General features: G+C 40.5%; 1 protein-coding gene across 1 annotated transcript in view; it reads left to right on the top strand.

Annotated features, from left to right (window-relative positions):
* Nucleotides 1-24,770, top strand: part of LOC126106121 (uncharacterized) — a 116,065-nt gene that overhangs the window by 54,990 nt on the left and 36,305 nt on the right. The window contains exons 5-6 of the mRNA XM_049912366.1: nucleotides 6,367-6,512; nucleotides 12,598-12,783. Coding sequence (XP_049768323.1) covers nucleotides 6,367-6,512; nucleotides 12,598-12,783 — 332 coding nt within the window. The remainder of the gene's footprint in view (nucleotides 1-6,366; nucleotides 6,513-12,597; nucleotides 12,784-24,770) is intronic.

The raw sequence follows: 24,770 nt of genomic DNA, 5'->3' as shown, positions 1-24,770 counted from the left end.
TCTTTCACTTTTTTTTTCTTTCCCTCTCCTCTTCAGTGTAATTTGTGGACCTCTTATTTAGTGGTTTCTCTTCAAATGATTTTGTGTTGTTGACTGTGCTTCTCAGTTATTCTCTATTTTGGCTCTGCTGTAGTGTAACAGCAGTTTCTCGTGCATCTCTTTTAACCTCTTCTCTTTTCACCTCTTTGGACTTTAACAATGTGATGTAATCAGAGACCTTCGTGCTCAGTCAGTTTTTGTCCATTCTTCGTAGGCAAAATTTTGACTGTTGTTTCTGCACTGTGTCTGTGATTTTTTCGTTGTGCTCATAAGAGCTCCTCGAGTCTCTTTGCTAGTCTTCTGGAATCCTACATCTCCCTGAAAATTTTTCTTTCTTGCTTTTCAGTTTCTTCCAACTATCCCTTTTTAATTAAAATAAGATACTCCAAAATATAGCGTCCTGGTTTTGTAATTGAATTATAGCATAATTTTCTCCTGTAGCAATAAGGCATTTCATTAATTAGCATTTCCTTTTGTTCATAAATATGACTTTTAAGTAGAAAATGAAAAGTGCCACTAATTTGACTTGAACCATTAGCTTTACAAGTATGAGACTTATATGCTACACATTCAGCTGTCAACAGCTGTGTTGACAAGACCGTAATGTTTTGTACTCGGCAGCTCTCTGAAATCTTTTATTTTTGAATACAACTTTTCCAAGTTTTTGTAAGAATTTTCTTGTACTGCTGTAGGTAATTGATGTACAGGCACTGAGCTTCAAGTCTTGTAGGTATGAAGAAAATGGAAAGGGCAGAGCAGTGTGCAAGGTCCCTCCGGTGAGATCTCTTGTTTGAACTGACTGTTTTTTCCATTCCATTTCCAAATAGCACTACCTGCCATCTCAGTTGGTGCATGTGTCATTATTGTCATTATTAATACTATGGAGAAATATTTAAAACAACTTCGAGCTTGTTATAAACGTGTAGTGGAATTGTTTGCTTATGTCCACCTTTATAAAATGTATAATTGTGTATCCAGCAAAATTATCCTATCTTTAGCATGTTTTTTATTTTTATCTGTGATCAATATAAAGCGGATTCTCAAAATCAAACAATCGAAATTCCAGATAGGAATATCAACAATGTAGGAAAAGATAGATTGCTGCTTACCATAAAAAAAGACACATTAAGTTGCAGACAGGAACAATTAAGACACTTACCCAAAGCTTTTGATCACAGCCTTCATCAGTAAAAGAGAAACACACACCATTCACACACACAGAGGCATGCCTCAAGCACACATGAACACCAACTCCAGCAGCTTGGGCCAACTTAATGTGTCTTCTTTACAGTAAGTAGCAATCTGTCTTTTCCTACTTTTTCTTAAGTAGCTTCTCACTTCATGAATATTCCACGAAACTAACATTTATGTGTCTCATTTCCAATTACAACACTATCCCTGCAGGCAGCAACTGAGTGTCCTGTTCATGATTTTATCAGTTCTGATAGGTTTTAATTAGTGGTGAGTGGCTGCAAAATTTATTTTGTGTTTTCTTGTATGTGAATTTCATTTGTTCTGTTTTAACCTTTGTGTATATCATAGCTGAAATGCTTTCACATATCTAATGTTAAGCTTATGAACTGATATAAAACTATGTTATGTATATGGAAAAACGTGTGTTAATTTGAGACCTGCAATTTGAGGATGAATAGCTGGGAGTGGTTTTGTTTGACCAAGGAGAGAAAAAACTGATTTCTAACCTTAAATAATTAAAATAGACTGATATTTCGCAGTTGGCAAGTCTTCAGTGACATATGATTATATGTGGTACATTCCACATGTTGTGTGGAAGCAGGTGTGATCTAAGTTGGTTATGAAATTTAATTTGATAAATCACCAATTTAAATCACACTTGGCGTTCATCAACTATAATGGATATACTTAAATTAGACGTTACCCGTGAGTGCACCAGTGGCAAGAGTGTAAATGCTAACGTCAACAATTTTTTGATATTACAGTTTGAAAATGGCAGCATTTTCACATGATTTGCATCTTTTTCATTTGGTTTACAAATAGAAGCACACCGTATAAATATGCTATTGTATTTATATGTTCTGCACCTTGTTCTAGCTAAACACTCAATAATGGCTTAAAAAGCTGATACTTGTAGTGAAATGCAGTAGTAGTCTAAATAAATACAGTACAAATGGAAAAGTGCCACATTTGCTTAATAAGTTTGTGCCTATGGTGTACAAAAGGAGAAAAATAGTTCTAGTGTATATGAGAGTTTCAAACAGAGTTGTAACGTTTAAGTTTTAGAGAAGCAGTACCTTGTCTGTGTGTATTGTCAGTTTACTGATTATACAGTTGAGTTTGCCAGGGCACCATGTCACAGGTCTATAGAGACAAAAGGTGGCCAAATTAAATTTCCGTTTTCACAAGCAGTTAAACACATTTTTTGATTTAAGGGGAGTAGGAACACCCAATCCTGACAATATTAAATTTAGTGACTTGGCTTCCCTGTATTTCAGGAACCATAGTAGCCACTGGCATGAAACTTTTACAGGACATTAAACTGTATGTTATGAGTCTACTGAACTACGATAATTGCATTTCAGCAACTGCTTTCAGAAATACAATTTTTTAATTACACAGTTAAAATTTTGTGTACATTTTTGTACATTATCCTAAATAATTTTAATTCTACATAACATTATGTTCTTTTAGTTCAGTAGACTCAGGATTTGTCTGTTATTACTCGCTGAAAATTTGAATACTCTACTCGAAGTGTTTCTGAGATTTAGGGAAAAATACAACAGAAAATTTAAATTTTCAGGAAAGGCTTCTAAAGTTTCAAGAGACTGTAACTCACCTAATATATCCTTAATTTTTTTTATTTTTAGTCACTCAGAAGCACCTTGTACCATACTGTATATCATCATCTTGATCTTTTTCCAAGTTTTTCTTCTTTTCTTCCTTCTGGACTCCTTAGTTTCCAACTGTGCTGCATACTCTGCTTTATCAATGAAACCTTGTCCATCTGCTCAAGTTCTCTGATGCAGTTTGCTCCAGGATTAATTTCCATATGCTGTAGCACTTTCACTCTACCAATGTTACCATCATTATAAGCAATAACAGCATCACTGACCCCCCCCCCCTCCCCTCCATTTTAGTGTCTTCATTCCAACAAAAACATTTTTTTGTAAGCGAGTCCATATAAGATTATTGAATGACTCATTGGGATTTTGAGTCTGACCATGCAGACACTTCTTCAGTAATTCAGGATTTGCTGCTGTTGTTGTTGTTGTTGTGGTCTTCAGTCCAGAGACTGGTTTGATGCAGCTCTCCATGCTACTCTATCCTGTGCGAGCTTAATCATATCCCAGTACCTACTGCAGCCTACATCCTTCTGAATCTGGTTAGTGTATTCATCTCTTGGTCTCCCTCTACGATTTTTACCCTCCACGCTGCCCTCCAACACTAAATTGGTGATCCCTCGATGTCTCAGAACATGTCCTACCAACCGATCCCTTCTTTTTGTCAAGTTGTGCCACATACTCCTCTTCTCCCCAATTCTATCCAATACTTCATCATTAGTTATGTGATCTACCCATCTAATCTTCAGCATCCTTATGTAGCACCACATTTCGAAAGCTTCTATTCTCTTCTTGTCCAAACTATTTATCGTCCATGTTTCACTTCCATACATGGCTACACTCCATACCAATACTTTCAGAAATGACTTCCTGACACTTAAATCAATAGCTGATGTTAACAAATTTCTCTTCTTCAGAAACGCTTTCCTTGCCATTGCCAGTCTACATTTTATATCTCCTCTACTCCGACCATCCCCAGTTATTTTGTTCCTCAAATAGCAAAACTGATTTACTACTTTCAGTGTCTCATTTCCTAATCTAATACCCTCAGCATCACCTGATTTAATTCGACTGCACTCCATCATACTCGTTTTGCTTTTGTTGATGTTCATCTTATATCCTCCTTTCAAGACACTGTCCATTCTGTTCAGCTGCTTTTCCAGGTCCTGTGCTGTCTCTGACAGAATTACAATGTCATCAGCGAACCTCAAAGTTTTAATTTCTTCTCCATGGATTTTAATTCCTACTCCGAATTTTTCTTTTGTTTCCTTTTCTGCTTGCTCAATATACAGATTGAATAACATTGGGGAGAGGCTACAACCCTGTCTCACTCCCTTTCCAACTACTGCTTCCCTTTCATGTCCCTTGACTCTCGTAACTGCTATCTGCTTTCTGTACAAATTGTAAATAGCTTTTCACTCCCTGTGTTTTACCCCTGCCACCTTCAGAATCTGAAAGAGAGTATTCGTCAACATTGTCAAAAGCTTTCTCGAAATCTACAAATGCTAGAAATGTGGGTTTACCTTTCCTTTATCTATTTTCTAAGATAAGTCATAGGGTCAGTATTGCCTCACGTGTTCCAAAATTTCTACGGAATCCAAACTGATCTTCTCCGAGGTCGGCTTCTACCAGTTTTTCCATTCGTCTTTAAAGAATTTGTGTCAGTATTTTGCAGCCATGGCTTATTAAACTGATAGTTCGGTAATTTTCAAATTTGTCAACAGCTGCTTTCTTTGGGATTGGAATTATTATATTCTTCTTGAAGTCTGAGGGTATTACACCTGTCTCATACATCTTGCTCACCAGATGGTAGAGTTTTGTCATGGCTGGCTCTCCCAAGGCTGTCAGTAGTCCTAATGGAATGTTGTCTACTCCCAGGGCCTTGTTTCGACTTATCTCTTTCAGTGCTGTGTCAGACTCTTCATGCAGTATCATATCTCCCATTTCATCTTCATCTACTTCCTCTTCCATTTCCATAATATTGTCCTCAAGAACATCGCCCCTGTATAGACCCTCTGTATACTCCCTCCACTTTTCTGCTTTCCCTTTTATGCTTAGAACTGGGTTTCCATTTGAGCTCTTGATGTTCATGCAAGTGGTTCTCTTTTCTCCAAAGGTCTCTTTAATTTTCCTGTAGGCAGTATCTATCTTACCCCTCGAGAGATAAGCCTCTACATCCTTACATTTGTCCTCTAGCCACCCCTGCTTAGCCATTTTGCACTTCCTGCCGATCTCATTAAAATGTCTGCTTGTGTGTGTGTGTGTGTGCGTGCGTGCGTGCGTGCGTGTGTGTGTGTGTGTGTGTGTGTGTGCGTGTGTGTTTGTGCGCGTGTGTGTGTGTGTGTGTGTGTGTGTGTGTGTGTGTGTGTGTGTGTGTGTGTGCGTGTGCCCGTGTGCCCGTGTGCCCGTGTGTGCGCGTGCGCGCCCGAGTGTATACCTGTTCTTTTTTCCCCCTAAGGTAAGTCTTTCCGCTCCCGGGATTGGAATGACTCCTTACCCTCTCCCTTAAAACCCACATCCTTTTGTCTTTCCTTCTCCTTCCCTCTTTCCTGATGAAGCAACCATTGGTTGCGAAAGATGGAATTTTGTGTGTATGTTTGTGTTTGTTTGTGTGTCTATCAACCTGCCAGCGCTTTCGTTTGGTAAGTCACATCATCTTTGTTTTTAGATATATTTTTCCCACGTGGAATGTTTCCCTCATATATATATATATATATCATTTTATTCAGAAAATTGCAGATTTTATAATGAGATAAAAATCTGAAAATGAGAAAAAAAAAGTTCTGTTCTAACTCCCCTTAACTATTTAAGGAGTAAGAGTAACAACTTGGATAATAATCGCAGTGACACTGTGCTCGTGTGTGTGTGTGTGTGTGTGTGTGTGTGTGTGTGTGTGTGTGTGTGTGTGTGTACTCTAGCTCAAAAAAGGATTCGACAAGGACTTCCCGTTACCTGTTTTTTCTTTTGTAATAACAGAAATGCTTTCCTTTCTATACCATTCGGATGCTGACAAAAAAGACTGTTTTGACAGAATACGTGCTCAGTCCATTTATTGTTTTGACAGAATACGTGTTCAATCCATTTATAGCATTAAACAACTGGGAACATAAAATAAAAAAATTTCTTTCTGAAACAAAACTTTATGTATACAATTTTCATAGCAATGATCACACATGACCACCGAAGAAACGAAAGTAAAGTGAGATTTGGGTCATGCTAATAGTTTCAGATATTGTGTGAAAGTGTAACACAAAATAAGTGTTATTAACATTTTCATTCATTGTATCAATTATGTTATGAAATATCACTAGTTTGTGTTTATTGAATGCAAGGTGTAGAGTGCCGCATTCATCTTTGTACCCCGTTTTTCTTTTCTTTTCTTTGACAGTGTCGCAGTGTCTGCTGCTGATCCTTCCAGCTCCGCCGAATCTTCAGGCTGCCACATATTCGTAAATTGTCTAATTTTGCCTGTAGACAGAAATAATGTCATTAACACTCCTTCATCCTACAGATTTATGTTGCCGCAGCAGCGAAACGTCTAGCAGTGAGTGGTCAGAGAGAAATGCAGTAGGTCGTGTCGAATTTGAAATACGGTCACCTAATGAAGGGCCGAATCCTTTTGGCGATAGCAGTACTGCGAGTGATGCCAGTGTGAACGTAAGTTTTGTGATATTAAGAATTTAAGAACTGCCGGACACAACTTTGACTGACTGCTATCCTGCATTGAAATACCACTTCCCATAAGATTAGGGAAATTTGAGTGACGCGGGGCGCAGAACTGTGAGGGTGACCTCTTTGTGTGTGTCCCCTGTCCACTGTGTACTCTTGTGCCAGTGTGGTGATGCATCCCTCCCCGCCCTCCATGCTTTCTCCTTCTGCCCCTCCTTTATGTTGTGACTCCTCCCTTGCACATTTTTCCTTTCTTGCTCTCCATTTACTATTACTCAGATGGTTCTCATTTTATCTGTCTGCAGTATGTTAAGTTGCAGTACCTCTACAACCCCTTTAAAAAAAGAAAATATTTGCAAGACTGTTTCATATCTTGCAAGTATTGTCGAACACCAGAAGAGATCTTAGAGGTGTATTGCAACCTAGCATCGTTCAGGTGCTTAAAATGGGAATAATTTTATCAAATATATATGCAAATATTTTAGTAAATTAATTATTATCCATTTATGCCATAACTGTTGTCAATTTTACACTTGTGAACACATTTACTTTTGTTTGAGAATGCTGCAACTGGATTAATGATGTAGTTACAGTTGCTGAAGCGGTGGAACAAAAGTTATTGTTGTTATTTCCTCTCATAAATTTGTCTCTGTGTCAACCTTCTCTCTTCCACCGTATTCTTCCCCTCTGATCACTGTCAGACTCTCCTTTCCCTCAGAAAAACAAATACACACACACACACACACACACACACACACACACACACACACACTGAAGATGATTGGAATTATTTCATTAACATTATTCTAATTAAAACTTGCATTTAATTTTCGGTGCTTGTTTTGTGGGCTGGTTAGAAATAGCCCCACAGTCCTTGCTTTGGTTTCTCAGTTTATGGAAAGTTATTGAAACCTTTTTCATTGGTCTCAGTAAATTTATATTTGGCTTATTGGGTGAGTTATGTGTGTAAAAAAGAGTGCATCACTTTGGTCAGATGCATTTTTTTCGATTCATGCATGTTTGGCACCGAAATGTTTGACTGTGTGTTGTTTGCACTTGCTTGTTGAAACAGTGTTACTATTATGAAAGATTTTTAGCTGGGAATGAATTCCCTTGTTGAGGCATGAAATTTAATTACCAAACTTCTCTTTTGAAGAACTAGTAGTGTATGTTGAGGAAGTACTCTACTGTTAGAATGCAGAACTGAGGCATAACTTTAATGAGTTGCTTGAGAAATTGATTACATTTTCTGATCTGTTGTAGAGAGTCTAAAAATACCTTTCCTTGCCAACAAAGTTCCTTGACAGTTGTGTGTGACAATACTGTGTACTTTCTGTACTTTTTGATCATTTATTGCTAAGTATAAGTGTCACTTTCTCTGGTCCCTTACTGTGTTGTAAGTCTTTTAATCCATGGCCTTCCTCTCTTATTAGGCAAGATGCAATTCCATGCCCCCCCCCCCTTTTTTTTAAACTGCTTCCTGTTACTTATTTTTAATTGAGAAATATCAGCACTATGACGGAACTGCAAAAAGTAATTTTAGGCCAGTTCGCCTGCTGGTACAATTACTCAGTATAGTTTTGTTCAGTCAGTCATTTGGTTGCTGTGGCCTCACAACTTTGTACCGATTATACCTGTTAGGCCTTTTGATTTGCCAGAGCTTTCCCAGATGCTCTATGAGTCCCAACAGCTCTGCAGCTCCTGCAATCAGTGTTTTGGGGCAGCCAAGGTGTACTGTTGATCGAATCCTCAGAGTGCGTCGTGACAATCAGTGTCGTCACATTCTGTGATACTCTACACGTGAAAAGTTGCTTAACGCTGACAAAGCAAGCATCTAGCCAAATTACTGTTAAACTTTATTCTTTACTTAATTGTTGCCTGAGTATTATAGTATAGGCTGGAAACCAACAGAAATGGGGCTACACAAATGTACAGTGCTGGATTATCAAGGAGTCGTCGGTACTGCAATAGTTAATACAATATCCACACACTGCTTCCCTCTGCCCTCTCACCACCACTAAAGTTCGATTTGCCAGCCCTCTGCTGCTCACAACAGCTGTGTTTTGTCTCATCTTCTAGTCTACCACCACCCTAAATATTTTATGTTGTTGTTAACTAAATGCTAAAGTATAAATATCACATAATTGGATAGGTAAAAAATCTACTCACCAAGTGGCAGTAGGAGGAACGACACAGAAAAAGTTAATGAAATGTGCAAGCTTTTGGAGCCAGTGGCTCCTTCTGGCAGAAGGGTTAAAGGGGAAAGGAGAAGTATGAAGGAAAAGAACTGGAAAGATTTAAGAAAATGGGAGAATTGTGGAAAAGTCTCCCAGAACCTCAGGTCAGGAGAGACTTATTGCACAGGATGAAACAAATAGCCTTTCCGTCTCATCTCATCTGGTAAGTTTTCCCTGATGCAGGGCTCTGGGTGACTTTTTCCATAATTCTCCCAATTTTATAAATCTTTCCAGGCCTCTTCCTTCGTCCCTCGTCCTTTCCCTTCAACCCTTCTGCCAGGAGGAGCCACTGGCTCTGAAAGCTTGCACATTTCATTAACTTTTTATGTGTGTTTTCTTCTGCTGCCACTTGGTGAGTAGATTTTTTGTCTATCCAATTACATTATATTTTCAGAAACAGATTATTCTTGGTATAGTAAAAGTAGCATAACATAAAGTGTGTGTAATGTCAGTATCAGCAGATTAGCACTCTACGACATTAGGGAGTGCATGAAAATTATATAATGTGTTACATAAAATGTTGCACTTGCAGGTAGGAGGTGTGAAGGAGCAATATCACAGTAGAGAACCTCTGTTCTGTGTTCAGACAGTTAGCGTTGTCTCCCTCACCATCACTGGTATTATCCGCCAAGACTATTGACAGACGAATGTAGGAAAGTTGTGATTGATTTTTCTGACTTCATGTTTAGATGCAATCTAGGCCTACATATCAGATAAAATCTTTCACAGTTCTTTTGGCAATTTGTTCTACTAGATTGTTTAAAGTGCTCTGGTTATTGTCTCGTACTAAGTCAAAAGATTTTCCATTCTCTATCGCTGCTTCCCCTGACAGGCTACTCCTGCGTACTCTTTGCATTAAGATGTGATACAATCTCGCGTACCACCCAGTGTGCCAAATTTGGGGCACTGTCTGTGCCTCCTCTCGATCTCACACAAATTATGTGAAATAGAGCTATGAGCGGTGAGAAAGTGAATCGTTCCTTCACTCGGTAAAGAGTGTCTTGGTTTTAATCTTTCCCGAACACACTAAGATAATGAGACAATTCTGCTTTAAGTTTGAGATTTCCCATTGCACCTGCCACTTACTGAGATTATATTTCATGTTTATGTTTTGTCAAATGCGGATCAGCATTGGTATAAAATTCTACATGTGCGTTAGCTGGTCAATTGTTGTCTCACAGCCGACCGTAAAGGCTGTAGTTCTAATGTGACCATCTCTGAGAGGCACACTGAAGGCCACAGTGCTTCTGTCTGCTGTAGCAGGACCCACAACTGGTGCATGTAAACTGTTCTGTTATGACATAGCTTAATTACTACTGGTGCGGTGTGGAAGTGGTGTTGTCTTGTATCTATTTACATGCTGCATATTAACATAGCTCCTTTGCCGCTCACTTTGTCAATGTATGGTAGCATTTGATGTAACTGAATACTCAGATTCAGCCTAAGAGTTTTGTCTCTGTGTATAAGAATTTTGCACGGTGGTAAAAGGACGTAGTTTGATTTCTGCAGTGCAGTTGGAAGTTTAATTTTGCTACATCACAGTGTTAATTCACGGGCATAGGCTGTCACGTGCTGGGGCTGTACGGCTCCCGGAAGAGATATACACTCTATACATTCCTGGGGGCAGCTTTCAGTTATTGTCTTAACTGATTTGCCTCGGAATGACACACTTGCCATCTTACCTCTACAGCTATATTTGTTAGACAATCCTGTAGTATATCCTGTAAATGGAGGAACAGAGATTCCCAACACCGATTGTAAGATTCCCCTGAAACATCTACCATGATTCCAGCTATGTATTTAGATGCTTCCATACAACCCAGTTTGTCCGTATCATCAATTCCTTTCTTTCTGTTAAATTCCATGTGCTCCTACTTCTGAAGTGTTAGAACTCCACCAAATCTCAGATGAATGCAGACACTCAAATCCCAGTCTGAAGGATTTTATCTAACAACTTTGTCTTTGCAGTTCCCATCTCTGCTCATTGGTCAAAATCACCATAACGCCTACTGAGTGGGTTGGCACAGTGGTTAACACACTGGACTCACATTTGGGAGCACGACAGTTCAAATCTGCGTCCAGCCATCCTGATTTAGGTTTTCTGCGATTTCCCTAAATTATTTAAGGATGGCCCCTTCGAAAGGGCGCAACCGCTTTCCTTCTCCGTTGTTCCCTAATCCGGGCTTGTGCTCCATCTTTAATGACTTAATTGTCGACAGGAAGTTAAACACTGATCACTTCCCTCTTCCTCATAGCCCCCCGCTGCCGTTAATCCTTTCTGTTCTACTTGAAAGCAGTCTGAGATAGAACACATTTAAATTACTTTCCATGTTTCGGTACTGCATACCCTGATGTGCTGTTGCCATTTCACCATTGTATTTAAAGTGATTCACCAGCTAAGAACCAATACAATTATATATTATATAAATATAAATTTGAAGAAAATACTGCGTTTTTGTGGTGTGATCTACTTATGTCTGTCATCTTTTGTTGTCCAGACAGTTGTTGAAAATGTAAAACAGTAGTTTTCTCTCTTTAGAAAATTAGAGAGAAAATTGATTAGCTCTCACATAGATACACTTGAGCTCTTCATCTCCAGAAACGTACAAAAAATAATAAACTAATAGAATCATATATGCCGTGTAAAGTCTGATTCAATGTTTGTAATGATTTGTCATTTTTCTCATTTGCCTCTTCATCTGTGATGTGTATTTCAGTAATATATGTTCACGGAGTCCTAAAGCAGACATACGCTTTGGACAGCTTTGGCAAGGCAGCATCTAAAAATGAGGCTGAGATAGCATAGCTTTGTGTGGTGGGGTTATGTGCTTGATAAATGACTGAAATTATTGTTTGGATATAGTTTTGTCGTCTCGCCTCTCTGAATGCCCCTCACGTGCTTCTTCCTACATCCAGCATGAGTGATGGTCTGGGAGTAAAGTTGCAGGGCTTGTACTCAGGAGGAGAAAGATCAGAATTCCTGTCCGGATATCCAGATTGATTTCCCTTAGTAGCTTAATATGAATGCTGGGATGGCCCCTAAATAGTTTCCTTTCCAACCATTATGAAACTCCACATTGTAGTTTTTATTGCAGAATTTGATGTCTTCTGTCAAACTGCCAGGCTATTGCATATTGTGCAGATCACTTTCATGTGTGTCTCATCTCAAGTTACACGTGTCACTCTGTGGAGTGTGTATTGGGCCAGTATTCTTGCATATTTAGCTCTTCTATAATTCTGGGAGTTTTCTCAATACAAGTATCTGGTACCATTTTTTGAATTGTTGCTGAAAATCTCACACCTGTGCTCGTGCGTGTTTAATGTTGTTACACATTTTTTTCACCTGAAAGGTTTAAGGCACATTGCTCATCTAATAAGCTGTTTAAAATAATTTTTGCACAATACTCCTACTAGCTTAATTTTGCGCTCCTGGCCTTCATTTCATGAGTAATAAGGTGCCAGTTTCTTTCATTGAATATTTATTTCTTCTCTGGAATTTGAGAGTTCCATATAGCAGCACAATATTCAGAGGTTGACAGACTGGTCAGCACTTTGGGTGCATTATCCTGTTCAGTTGCATGAATAGAATGTGGCTATTAGTTTATGATCTCCTCAATCTTCTTCACTTCTGTTTTATCATTGGCTGACAGCCTGCTACATCCACCAGAGTACATCCTATCGGAATCTGCCCCACACATAATTCTGAGGCATTTGTTTTGCAAAATTTCCATCACTGTTATTACTTTCCTTCTGTTTGCTGCTAAGTTTTGAAGAATACAAGTGATCTCAGTGAAAATCTTTCCGTAGTGCTATATGTGTTATGTTTGTGTTAACAGGAGCTTCAAGTTGTTGGGCTTCCACCACCCAAGACATGGGACAATGCAGGAAATTCTAGTTGTGCTTCATCAGGCAGCTCTGACGTCTTTGATCCAGAAATCCCGAGGAGGGATTACTGGACGTGTCTGCAGTGCAGCAACGTGAACAACAGACCTGCATTCCGATACTGCGAGAAATGTTACAAGGTAATGGATCGAAGTTGCTCATTAAAAGTGCATAGAAGAAAAAGAAGTAAAAGAAAAAGGGACAAAATAGAATTAAAATAGGAATCTGTATTTTACTACAGTCAAACAGAATAAGGAAAATTAAAAGCAATATCACTGATGTAGAAAGAAATTCACATAAAATATTAAAAAATAAATAAAAGGTCATTATTGTATCCATTTTGATCAGAGAAAACAGCAAGTGTTTTTGTAAATTACCGTATTTACCTGATTATAAGACGAGGTTTCTTCCCATACTCATCATTCGAAAAATACGGGCTGATCTTTTCGCAGATTAAGCAATTGCTGACGAGGTCAACATTTTTACATTGTTTGATATATTAGGATAGAAGTTGTCGTACATTTACATATGAAGCTTTCACACTGTTAAGCTTTCTTACAAATTTATATTTAACAGTCCCATTGGGTGGGGCTTAATGAACATTGCATGCGTTCGAATAGGCTCGAGATTTCCCGATGTGCCAAAGCGCTAGATACATTATCAACCTTGCTTGAACAATCATGTAGCATTTAACTCGCAGCACTAGGGCAGGGGACATGCATGAAATTATGAACTAGTGACTGCAACAATTTAATGCTGTACTTAAAAAAATGATAATTTTGTGAAACCTCAGAAGAAATGACATTAAATTGTTTCAACTTAAAAATTTCAGTTTTACTTGAACATGTTTGCAGTAATGGTTCTCATAGATTTATACAGGGTGATTCAAAAATGCATGTAAATATTTCAAGGGTGTATTTGTGAGGTAAATATAAGACAAAAATGTTCTATACAATTTTTTCCATACTTGGCTTATTACAGAGTTATGAACAAAACAGGATAATACATTCAATACAACGTAAGGTATTTAATTCCCAGAGTTCACAGTTTAATTACAGTGCATTTGGACTAACAACGCAAACTGATAAATAAACGTGACGTAACAAACTGAAACAATTCCTCGCGAACACTGTATTAATTTAGGTCCTGTTGATTGAACTACAGCAATGCACAATAACTAAGGAAAATTGAAGCATTTTACAGACTGTACTGTACTGTACTGTATTTGCACAAATCTTAATGCAATGCATGTTCAAAATGCTGTCCCTGAACTTGCAGACAGACCCGTGCTCGTCGCATCAATGATCTCTGCACATTACACAGTCCGTTCAACTCTCCACGAATAATTTCACAACCACCTTCAATTCTTTGTTGTAGCACTTCTCTGTTCGGTACTGCAGAAGAATACACCAATGTCTTTAGTCGGCCCCATAAATAAAAGTCTAAAGGGTTCAGGTCAGGTGATCTGGCTGGCCAAGCAATTGGTCCTCCGCGACCTATCCATCGATGTGGATACGCAGAATTGAGGTACGCCCTTACGTTGCGGCTGTAATGGGCGGGAGCACCATCGTGCATAAACCACATGGTGGCTCGTGTTGCAAGAGGGACATCCTGTAACAATCCAGGCAATTCTCCCTCCACAAATTCGCAGTACGCGTGCCCATTCAGCCTTGGAGGCAGAACATGAGGTCCGAGTAAGTAATTCCCCACAATACCACACCAAATGTTTATGGAGAATTGATGTTGATATCCACGCACAATTCTCGCGCCAGGATTCTCGACAGCCCACTGGTGCATATTATGCGAATTGATTACACCCGCACGAGTAAACATGGCCTCATCTGTGAATAATATCCGCCGAATGAACATTGGATCATTCAAATGACGCTCTTGTAACCACTGGCAGAATTGCTGACGGCGAGGATAGTCTTCAGGTGTCAATTCGTGCACTTTTTGCAGGTGAAATGGATGCAACTGTTGTCTCCGAAGCAGCCGCCATACAGTAGATTGTGGAAGTCGTACAGCTGCACTAATTTGTCTCGTACTGATAGATGGATCTTGGTCTACCAGGTCCAAAACATGTTCCTCGACGTTCACTGCATGCTCAAGTGGTCGACCTGAATGCGGCCCAGGACGAATGCCATACTCCCGCATACGTCTGTCCACAGATACAAACGTCTGATGACTTGGTAACCGTCTTCCTGGAAACAGCTCACTGTACCTTCGTCTTGCTGCAAGTGCATTTCCATCTGCTGCACCATACACAAGGTGCATATCAGCATACTCACTGTTTGAGTACATCATGTGCACGAAACCTTTGGCCTTCCGACGATGAATGAACGACAGGACGTACTTTTCCGTTACCAACAACATCAGCGCCATCTTCCGTACAGTAGGAGTAAACATCACGTGCAAACAAAAACAAACACTATTCATGCAGTTTCGAATCAACTGTTGGGAGATACGTATGTGAATTACGTACCAGAATATGGCATCCTGCTGCTTGCACTGCCGTCGTTTTGATACGGACATGACTTTCGTATTTAACGATAACTCTGGAATTAAACGTTTATGGAAAAACATTTATAGAACATTTTTGTCTTATATTTACCTCACAAATACACCCTTAAAATATTTACATGCATTTTTGAATCACCCTGTAGATACCATACTTGTACTCAGGAGTCGTTGTCAGTAGAAAGAAAACTGGCATTCTACAGATCGGAGCATGGAATGTCGGATCCCTTAATTGGGCAGGTAGGTTAGAAAATTCAAAAAGGGAAATGGGTAGGTTAAAGTTGGATATAGTGGAAATTAGTGAAGTTCGGTGGCAGGACGAACAAGACTTCCGGTCAGATGAATACAGAGTTACAAATACAAAATCAAATAGCGGTAATGCAGGAGTAGGTTTAATAATGAATAAAAAAATAGGAGTGCGGGTCAGCTATTATGAACAACATAGTGAACGCATTATTGTTGCCAAGATAGATACGAAGCCCACGCCTACCACAGTAGTAAAAGTTTATACGCCAACTAGTTCCGCAGATGACGAAGAGATTGAAGAATTGTATGATGAGATAAAAGAAATTATTCAGATGATGAAGAGAGACGAAAATTTAATAGCCATGGAGGGGAAATGGAATTTGATAGTAGGAAAAGGAAGACAAAGAAACATAGTAGATGAATACCGAATGGGGGTAAGGAATGAAAGAGGAAGCCACCATTAGAATTTTGCACAGAGCATAACTTAATCATAGCTAACACTTTAAGTATCATGAAAGAAGGTTGAATACGTGGAAGAGGCCTGGAAACATGGAAGGTTTCAGCTAGATTATATAATGCTAAGACAGAGATTTAGGATCCATGTTCTTAATTGTAAGACATTTCCAGGTGCAGATGTGGACTCTGACCACAATCTGTTGGTTATGAACTGTAGATTAAAACTGAAGAAACTGCAAAAAGGTAGGAATTCAAGGAGATGGGACCTGGATAAACTATATCGTTTATCATCGACTTCCTGAGATTTCTTCTTGTTTCCCTCTTTTGCATCCGTTTCATCCTTCTCGTGATTTTTCTCACGTATTTGGGTGTTATTTTTGCAAAATTTTTTGGATGTAATTCTATGTCATTTACATAATTTTTCACATATTTCCCACCACATGGATCCTTGCTCCTTCCATCTGTGTCAATACAGAAGTTTCCCTATCCCTAAGCAGAACCCAGTCCCGCATATTGTTCCCCTATGTGGGCCCGTGGATTAGAATAGGCCCAAGGTATTCCTGCCTGTCGTAATAGGTGACTCACACCTTTTGGCCTTTATGTGATGGTCTTCTGTACAGTTTGACCTCTGTTTTTTCAAAATTTTCCTGAAGAGCAAGCCAATTGGGGAAGGGCGCCTTACATTGTACATCGTGTCCATCTTGCATTGAGATCTTTAGCCCACTTTCTCATCGTGGCATTGCAGTCCTTCTTATCCTCCATCTGTAGAACGAGGACGCCTTCCTGGGCGTGATTTCCTCCACCCACTATGCAGAGTCATTTTCTGTGCCGACAATGACCATGGAATTCTTTGCACCTCATATCCAGCATGGTAGCCAGTCCATTGTGGTGGGTCCGTCTTGTACCCTGTTGGTCGTAGCCCCCTGCTGATGCCTGCACCGTTAACTCCCCATGTATGCCAAGGAGTAGATGCCCGTCACTATGAGACATCAGGACTCCTGGCAGTGGCCTGGACCGACTAACCTACACTAAGGCCAAGAGGAAATTTGAGCGCCTACATCATGTGGCTATGACCTCCTCTTATGCCGCTGCTATGAGAACAGTTGTCACCCCATCAGCTCAGCGAGTTCCAGTCGGCTCTCAGAACTGGAAGACTACACCTGCCTTCTTGATGGTTGGGGGCACTTCCCTCCCCTTTGCTTCCACTTCACCTGTCGTGGGAGCATTGTCCCCCAACCATTCAGCTGGAGAAGCATAAGTCTTCTTAGACTCCTCTCACTAGGAAGGTGTCCCTTGGGTCACTCCCTTCACAGGTTTCGGCTAGTGGGAAAGATGACACCTGTCAGTGGCTGAAGTGTTCAAAAGTAGCTAGTCATAGGGCTTCACGATCATCCTCAGTCCTGGAGACTGAATCAGTGAAGCCCTCCCAGCCAGAGAAACCCAAGGATCAGTGAGAGAAATCCGAAAGACGACCACCAAGACCAAGGGAATTGTGGTGGCACCCACACCACTGCTGTCTACAAGCTCTGCATCTGAGTATTAGGTGAAGATTCTGGCATCCGCTGAGGACCTAGATCTCGTCAGAGCCTCAGAATCAATGGATATAGCCTGTTCAGGAAAGAAGTTGGTGGCAGCAGGTGACCCCGAGGTGTAGACCTCCTCATTGACACTTCATGCCTTCCCAGTTTCACGATCACATCATCCCCTAGTGGAATTGTGGCAATTTTTTCCACCACCAGGCTGACCTACGGCTACTGTTAAGCTTTACACCTGCTTTCTGCATTGCCCTCCAGAAAACATGGTTCCCGGCAATGTGAACCTCTGCCCTTCACGGTTACAGGGGATATTACAAGAACTGTAATGAATGTAATAATGCGTCAAGTGGAGTTTGCATTTATGTCGTGAACTCGGTATGTAGTGAACCTGTGCCCTTCAAACTCCTCTTGAAGCTGTGGCTGTCAGGATATGGACGATGCTGGAAATAAATGTCTGAAATGTATATCTCCCTCCAGATGGTGCAGTACCCCGGAATATATTGAGTGCACTGATCGATCAACTCCCTACATATTTCCTATATTTGGGAGATTTTAACGCCCATAACCCCTTGTGGGGTAGCACCATGCTTACTTGCCGCAGCAGAGCTGTTGAAAATTTGCTGTGATTTGGTGTGTTTGAAGAGATCCTGAGAGTCGTGTACCTGTGATAATAGTATCAGAGGTACATCAAATACTACCCTCTCCTGTGAATCCTGTCTCCTTTGCAGAAAGTACAAGATCTGTCAATACTCATCCACTTGACTGCGGGTGATGTGTCAGTGTTAAATCTAGGCGTCCTGTACGGGATGGATGGGAACCAGGGGGGAATTAGGATGTTGTACCAATCCCTCTAACTAACACGTTTGAGGTACTGTATCTAACTGTAATTTAAACTGAGGCAGTGGGACGCACTTCACTTCTTTTGGGATGTTAAAGGGTAGGGGCCTGTTAATCGTTGGCAGTTCAAACGTCATACGTACGCCGAATTATGATATCCCTCAGGGAAATGACAGCAGGGGACAGAAAAGGTTACCAGGTGCTCTCATTGTGTATGCCTGGAGCCTCATTCAACTTGTTGAAGAGGCTGTTCCAGCCACCATTGAGGTACAGGGTGCAAGCAACTGCAGATTGTGCAACATGTTGGAACAAATTATGCCTGTCGTCTCTGCTCTGAGGTCATACTTCACACATTCTAGTGACTGACAGAGAAGATTGAGAAGACCAGCCGTGCGCATGGAGTCTCAACAAAGCTCACAATTTTGAGCACTGCCCCCAAAACTCATTGTGTGCCTTTGGTTCAGAGTCGAATGGAAGGACTGAACCAGAGACTTTGAAGGTTCTGTGACAAACTAGGCTGTGACTTCCTGAACTTGCGCCATAGGGTTGAGAACTGTAGGGTCCCCCCTAAACAGGTCGGTTTTGCACCACGTGTCAGAGGCTGCTACTCAACTAGCTGACTGTGTGTAGGGTGCACACAAGGGTTTGTTTTAGATTAGGCGACTCTCCATTCGGTCCAGATAATGATAGCTGTAGGAAACCCAGAAGTATCAGTGGAAGAACGAAATAAATGCCTCCCACAGGTGAGAGTATTAAAATCCTAATGGTAAACTGCTGAAGTGTTCGCAGCAAAGTGCCAGGGTTTGAAGCGCACATGAAAAGAAGTGGAGCTCACGTAATACTAGGTACAGAAAGCTGGTTGAAATGTGAAATTGAAAGCAGTGAGATTTTTGGGGAAATTTAAGTGTAAATCAAAAGGCTAGGCATATGGGGGTGGCGTATTTGTCGCAGTAGAGAAGAACTTAAATCCACCAAGATAGAAATTGAAGCTTCATGTGAGATTGTTTGGGCAATACTCAGTACCAGGAATGGGCATAAAATGATGATTGGATCCTCCTATCACCCACCACGCTCATCTCCTGATGTAACTGAAAACTTTAGAGAAAAACTCAGTTCAGTTGTATGCAAGATCTCCAATCATACTGTAATCATTGGTGGAGACTGTAATCATTCAACAATTAATTGGGAAAATTCCTGTCCTGTTAGTGGAGGGCATGATGAGGGCATGATAAGACATCCTGTGAAACATTACTAAATGCATTCTCAGAAAACTACCTAGAACAGATAGTTGCGAACCTCACTTATGATGAAAATACATTGGATCCAATGGCAACAATAGACCCTGTGCTCTTTGAGGATGGCCACCTCAAAACTGGTATCAATGACCATGACTCGATTGTGGCAACAATGATTGCCAAACTGTAAAGGACACGTGATTTCCCTAAATCATTTCAGGCAAATGCTGGGATGGTTCCTTTGAAAGGGCACAGCCGATTTTCTTCTCAATCCTTCCCTAGCCCGAGCTTGCGCTCCGTCTCTAATGACCTCGTTGTCGACGGGACGTTAAACACTACCTACCTATCTACCTGTAAAGGACAACTAATACCAGCAGAAAGATTTACACTGATCAGCCAGACATTATGACCAGTGACATACTATCGACATAAACCCACCCAGCTGATAGCAGCATCACCTGGTGAGGAATTACTGCTAGTCAGACACACGCATGGTGCATGTAGTGTTGGTGAGTGTGCTGTCTGTGTGTAGAATGGGGAAGTCGCTTGATCTATCTGAGTTTAACCATGGGCAGGTTGTGATGGCCCAGAGGCTCAGCACAAGAATTTTGGAAACTGCATGACTTGTCAAGTGTTTGAAAAGAGCTGTGGTGAGTGTATTCAACATGTGATGAAACCAAAGTGAAATCACATCTAGGCATTGTGAGGTGGGGGGGGGGGGGGGGCACAGATATCAGACATTGTAGGTTGGACAGGCTGGTAAAACAGGATAAGTGGTGAACTGCGACAGAACTAACAACAGAATTTAATGTTGGACTGAGTAAAGGTGTATCTGAACACACAGTACACCGAACATTCCTAAAAATGGGCCTCTGCAGCCGAAGACCCATGCATGTGTCAATGTTAACACTGTGACATTGGCAACTATGACTGAAATAGGCACATGACCATCGGTACTGGATGTTGGTGGAGTGGCAGAGTGTTGCATGGTCTGATGAGTGCCGATACCTTCTTCATCATGCTGATGGGAGTGCGCGAATCCATTGTCTTCCGGGCGAACAACTCCTTGACACCTGCACCGTGGGAAGGGCACAAGCTGGCAGCAGCTCCATTATGCTCTGGGAAACATTCAAGTGGGTATCCATGGGTTCACTGGAGCTCACGGAAGGCACCATGATGGCCAAGGTTGTAGTATACTGGTTGCAGACCATTTACACATCTTCGTGGCAGTTTTGTTTTACGGCGGCATTGGCATTTTTCAGCAAGATAATGCACTGCATCTCAAGGTCAGGAGTGTGGTGGAGTGGTTCAAAGAACATAGTTGCAAGTTGTAATTGATATGCTGGCCCCCCAACTTGCCAGACCTGAACCCAGTCGAACACATCTGGGATGTGATTGAACGTGACATCAGAACTTGTCACTCCCCTCCTTGGAATTTACAGGAATTAGATGACTTGAGATGTGAGGCTAGCTCCAATCAGTGACGTGTCACTGCTGTTGTACATGCCAGAGGTGGACACACTGGCTATCAGGTAAATGGTCATGTTGTGGCTGATCAGTGGAATATTTCAGTAAACTAGATAAAAAATCAGTAGTGTCACATCACAGTGAGGAACTTTAAACTTTCAGCGCAGGTCATGAGCACGTAGAGGAACTCTGGCTCATGTTTAAAAGAATATTTGACCACACACTGGATATACAGGGTGACTATAATTAAAGTTAAACTTTCAAACTGTTGTGGAAATAACACCACTGGTCAGAATTATGTCAAATTGCAACAGAATATTATCGGAGAAGAGGGAAAACGTATGGCAGCAGAAAAACAAATGGTGATGTAAGCATCGTAATTTAATAGTCGTCAACTACAAATGACAGATGAACCATACAACAATGCTTAAAGTGTACAGTTGACGTTAAACAAACTGTACTACTCAGTGTGTATGGGTGTACAGGTGTGATACTGTTAGTTACATAAGCCCATCCACTGCAGCAAGGTCATGTCACATTGGATGGAAAAAATTGGTTTTTAATTGTCCTGGCGCCAAAAACAGCATAAAAAGCATCACTCGCTTCAGTTTTTAATTGTCCTGAGGCCAAAAACTGCGTAAAAAGCATTAATAACATCAGTTTTTAATTGACCTGAGGCTAAAAAAACTGCATAAAAAGCATTTGTCAGAATCAAATCGGATTAGTAATTTACGTGTGACTGGTGCAAAACGTGTTCAATACGCTATCCATAGTTTTCTGCAACAAGTTTAAATCGAGAAACATGTTCCACAACTGATCGAAGTGTTTCCATGGTAACATTCAGAATGTGTTGTGCAATGCGTGCCTTCAGTGCAGCTAAGTTTGCAATCAGAACACTGAACACAACATCTTTCAGGAATCCCCACAGCCAGAAGTCACACAGATTGAGACCAGGGGATTGGGATGGCCAGGCTATAGGGAAATAGCAGCTGATAATTCTAGCATTTCCAAAACGGCACTTCAGCAGCTGCTTAAATGGATTTGCAATGTGCAGAGGTGCGCCATCTTGCATAAAAATGATCCCATCCACACTGTTTGGGAGCTGGAATGATGTGGTTGTGCAAAAGACAATCATAGCACTTACCAGTGATAGTACTGGTAACAGGACCGGAAGCACCTGCCTCTTCGAAAAAAAGTGGCTTTATGATAAATGATGCTGTAAACCCACACCACACAGTGACCTTTTCAGGATGAAGTGGTACTGGTTGATTTGCATGAGGATTTTCCGTTGCCCTCATTCGACAGTTCTGTGTATTGACATATTCCGTCAGATGGAAGTGGGCAGGTCACACCCATCTTCAAGAAGGTCAGTAGAAGTGATCGACAGAATTACCATCCAATATCCTTGACATTGATTTGTTGTACAGTCCTAGAACATATTTTGAGCTCAAACATAATGAGGTATATTGAACACAATGACCACCTCAATGCCAACCAGTGTGGATTCCAAAATCATTGATCATGTGAAGCCCAACTTGCACTTTTCTCACATGACATGCTGAAAGCTTAGGATAAAGGCAGTCAGGTAGATACACTGTTTCTTGATTTCTGAAAAGCATTTAGCTCATTACCACACATATGCTTATTGTCAAAAATGCTATCATCTGGGGTATCAAGTGAAATTTGTGACTGGATCTGGGACATTTTTGTAGGGAGATGTAGGAGTCATTGTCAGACATAGAAGTAACCTTGGGTGTACCCCAGGGACATGTGTTGGGACTTGCTGTACATATTGTATATTAATGACCGTGCACACGATATTAATACGGTGATCAGACTTTTTGCAGATGGTACAGCTATCTGTAATGAAGTACTATCTGAAAGAAGTTGCATAAATAATCAGTCAGATCTTGATAAGATTTCAGAGTGGTACAAAGATTGGCGACTTTCTTTAAATGTTCAGGAATGTAAAACTGTGCACTTCACATAATGAGATAATGTAATATCGTGTGACTATAGTATTAATGAGTCACTGTTGGAATCAGCCAACCATACAAATACCTGGGTGTGACACTTTGTAGGGGTATCAAATGGAATGAGCACATAGGCTCAGTTGTGAGTAAAGCAGGTGATACTAGACTTTAGTTTATTAGTAGAATACTGGGGAAGTGCAATTGGTGTACAAAGGAGATTGCTAACAAATCACTCATGTGAGCCATCCTAGAATATTGCTAAAGTGTGTTGGACCTGTGCCTGATAGTCCTAACAGGGGGCTTGAACGGATACAGAGAAGGGCAGTACAAATGGTCACAGGTTTCTTTAATCTGTGGGAGAGAGTGTCATAGAGATACTGAAAGAACTGAACTAGTAGACGCTTGAAGAGAGATGTAAATTGTCCCGAGAATATCAACAAAAACATTTCAAGAACTGGATTCCGATGATTACTTCAGGAATATGCTAAAAACCCATACATATTGCTCACACAGGGATCGTGAAGACAAGATTAGAATAATTACACCACACACACACACACACACACACACACACACACACACACACACACACACACACACACTCGTATTCAGTGAATCATTCTTCCCACACTGCGTAAGTGAATGGAATGGGAAGAAACCCTAATAACTGGTACAATGAGACGTGCCCTCTGCCTGCACCTCACGGTGGTTTGCAGAATATAGATGTAGATGTAGATGTAGATATCCATTCCAACGAAAAGTGACCTCGAGATGGGTTAACTCAACTGACAAATTCTAATGTTCTGAAATGATGTGGGCTCTGTGAACCAACTTAAGAAGTACCCCTTTATGCTGAGCTCTATGGTGACAAATATCATCCTGCAGATAAAAGTCAGTGTGAGTACCGTATTTACTCGAATCTAAGCCGCACTTTTTTTCCGGTTTTTGTAATCCAAAAAACCGCCTGCGGCTTAGAATCGAGTGCAAAGTAAGCGGAAGTTCTGAAAAATGTTGGTAGATGCCGCCACAACTAACTTCTGCCGTCGAATATATGTAGCGATTCACATGCATGTTTTTCAGGCACAAAGATAAATACTGGCGCCAAAACCTCTGCGTCAGTAAATAAATAAAAAAAAAAGGTGGAAGACAAAATTTTTTCTCCGCCCCGAGTTTCGACCACTGCATTTTCATACATTATCCAACGAAGTAAATACAAATTCCGTATTGTTCGTCTTCGAATGTAGCAACATTTCAATGTACTGTACTACGAAAATCCGACTGGCAAGACTGTTTGGGATGTTTGTCAATATGGCCAACTCTACGTTCTGAATTTTTTCTACCTATGAGAAGAGATGGTTGCTAATAGGAACTTTTATGAATTGTGAATCACATGCAGTATTCTCTTCACCATAAGAATAATATGTATATAAACATTTTGCCATGTATTCTTTCGTGTTTGCTGCTATCTCATTTAAATCCTGTCTGCTTAATAAACTACGAAACTAGAGTGAGACAACAGCAAACGCCGAAGAATATACATATCATTTCATGTTTATATTCGTATTATTCTTATGCCTAATAGTGATACAGTCAGAAATGAAGCACGTCAATTGACTAGATTTTTAAATCTAAGATGACTAATTTCTGTGCAGAATGTTATGTACTAAAGACGTCTGCAAAGATTTTCAAACAGAGAAAAATTTTCGCTAAACTCTCGTTCAGAACATCTTCTATCATACGCAGTCTATTATTTGGTTCTTGTTGATCGTCAAAGAAAGCAGCAGTGTTAGTAACAACAAATAGCAGCCTCTTGCCATTGTTTCGCTAATGAGACGATTCCTCTCTTTTTCTTTTTTTAATT

The sequence above is a fragment of the Schistocerca cancellata genome, chromosome 10 (assembly GCF_023864275.1).
Source record: "Schistocerca cancellata isolate TAMUIC-IGC-003103 chromosome 10, iqSchCanc2.1, whole genome shotgun sequence".
Taxonomy (NCBI): domain Eukaryota; kingdom Metazoa; phylum Arthropoda; class Insecta; order Orthoptera; family Acrididae; genus Schistocerca; species Schistocerca cancellata.
The sequence above is the reverse complement of the archived record's forward strand: the minus strand, read 5'-3'. Positions and strand labels throughout refer to the sequence as shown.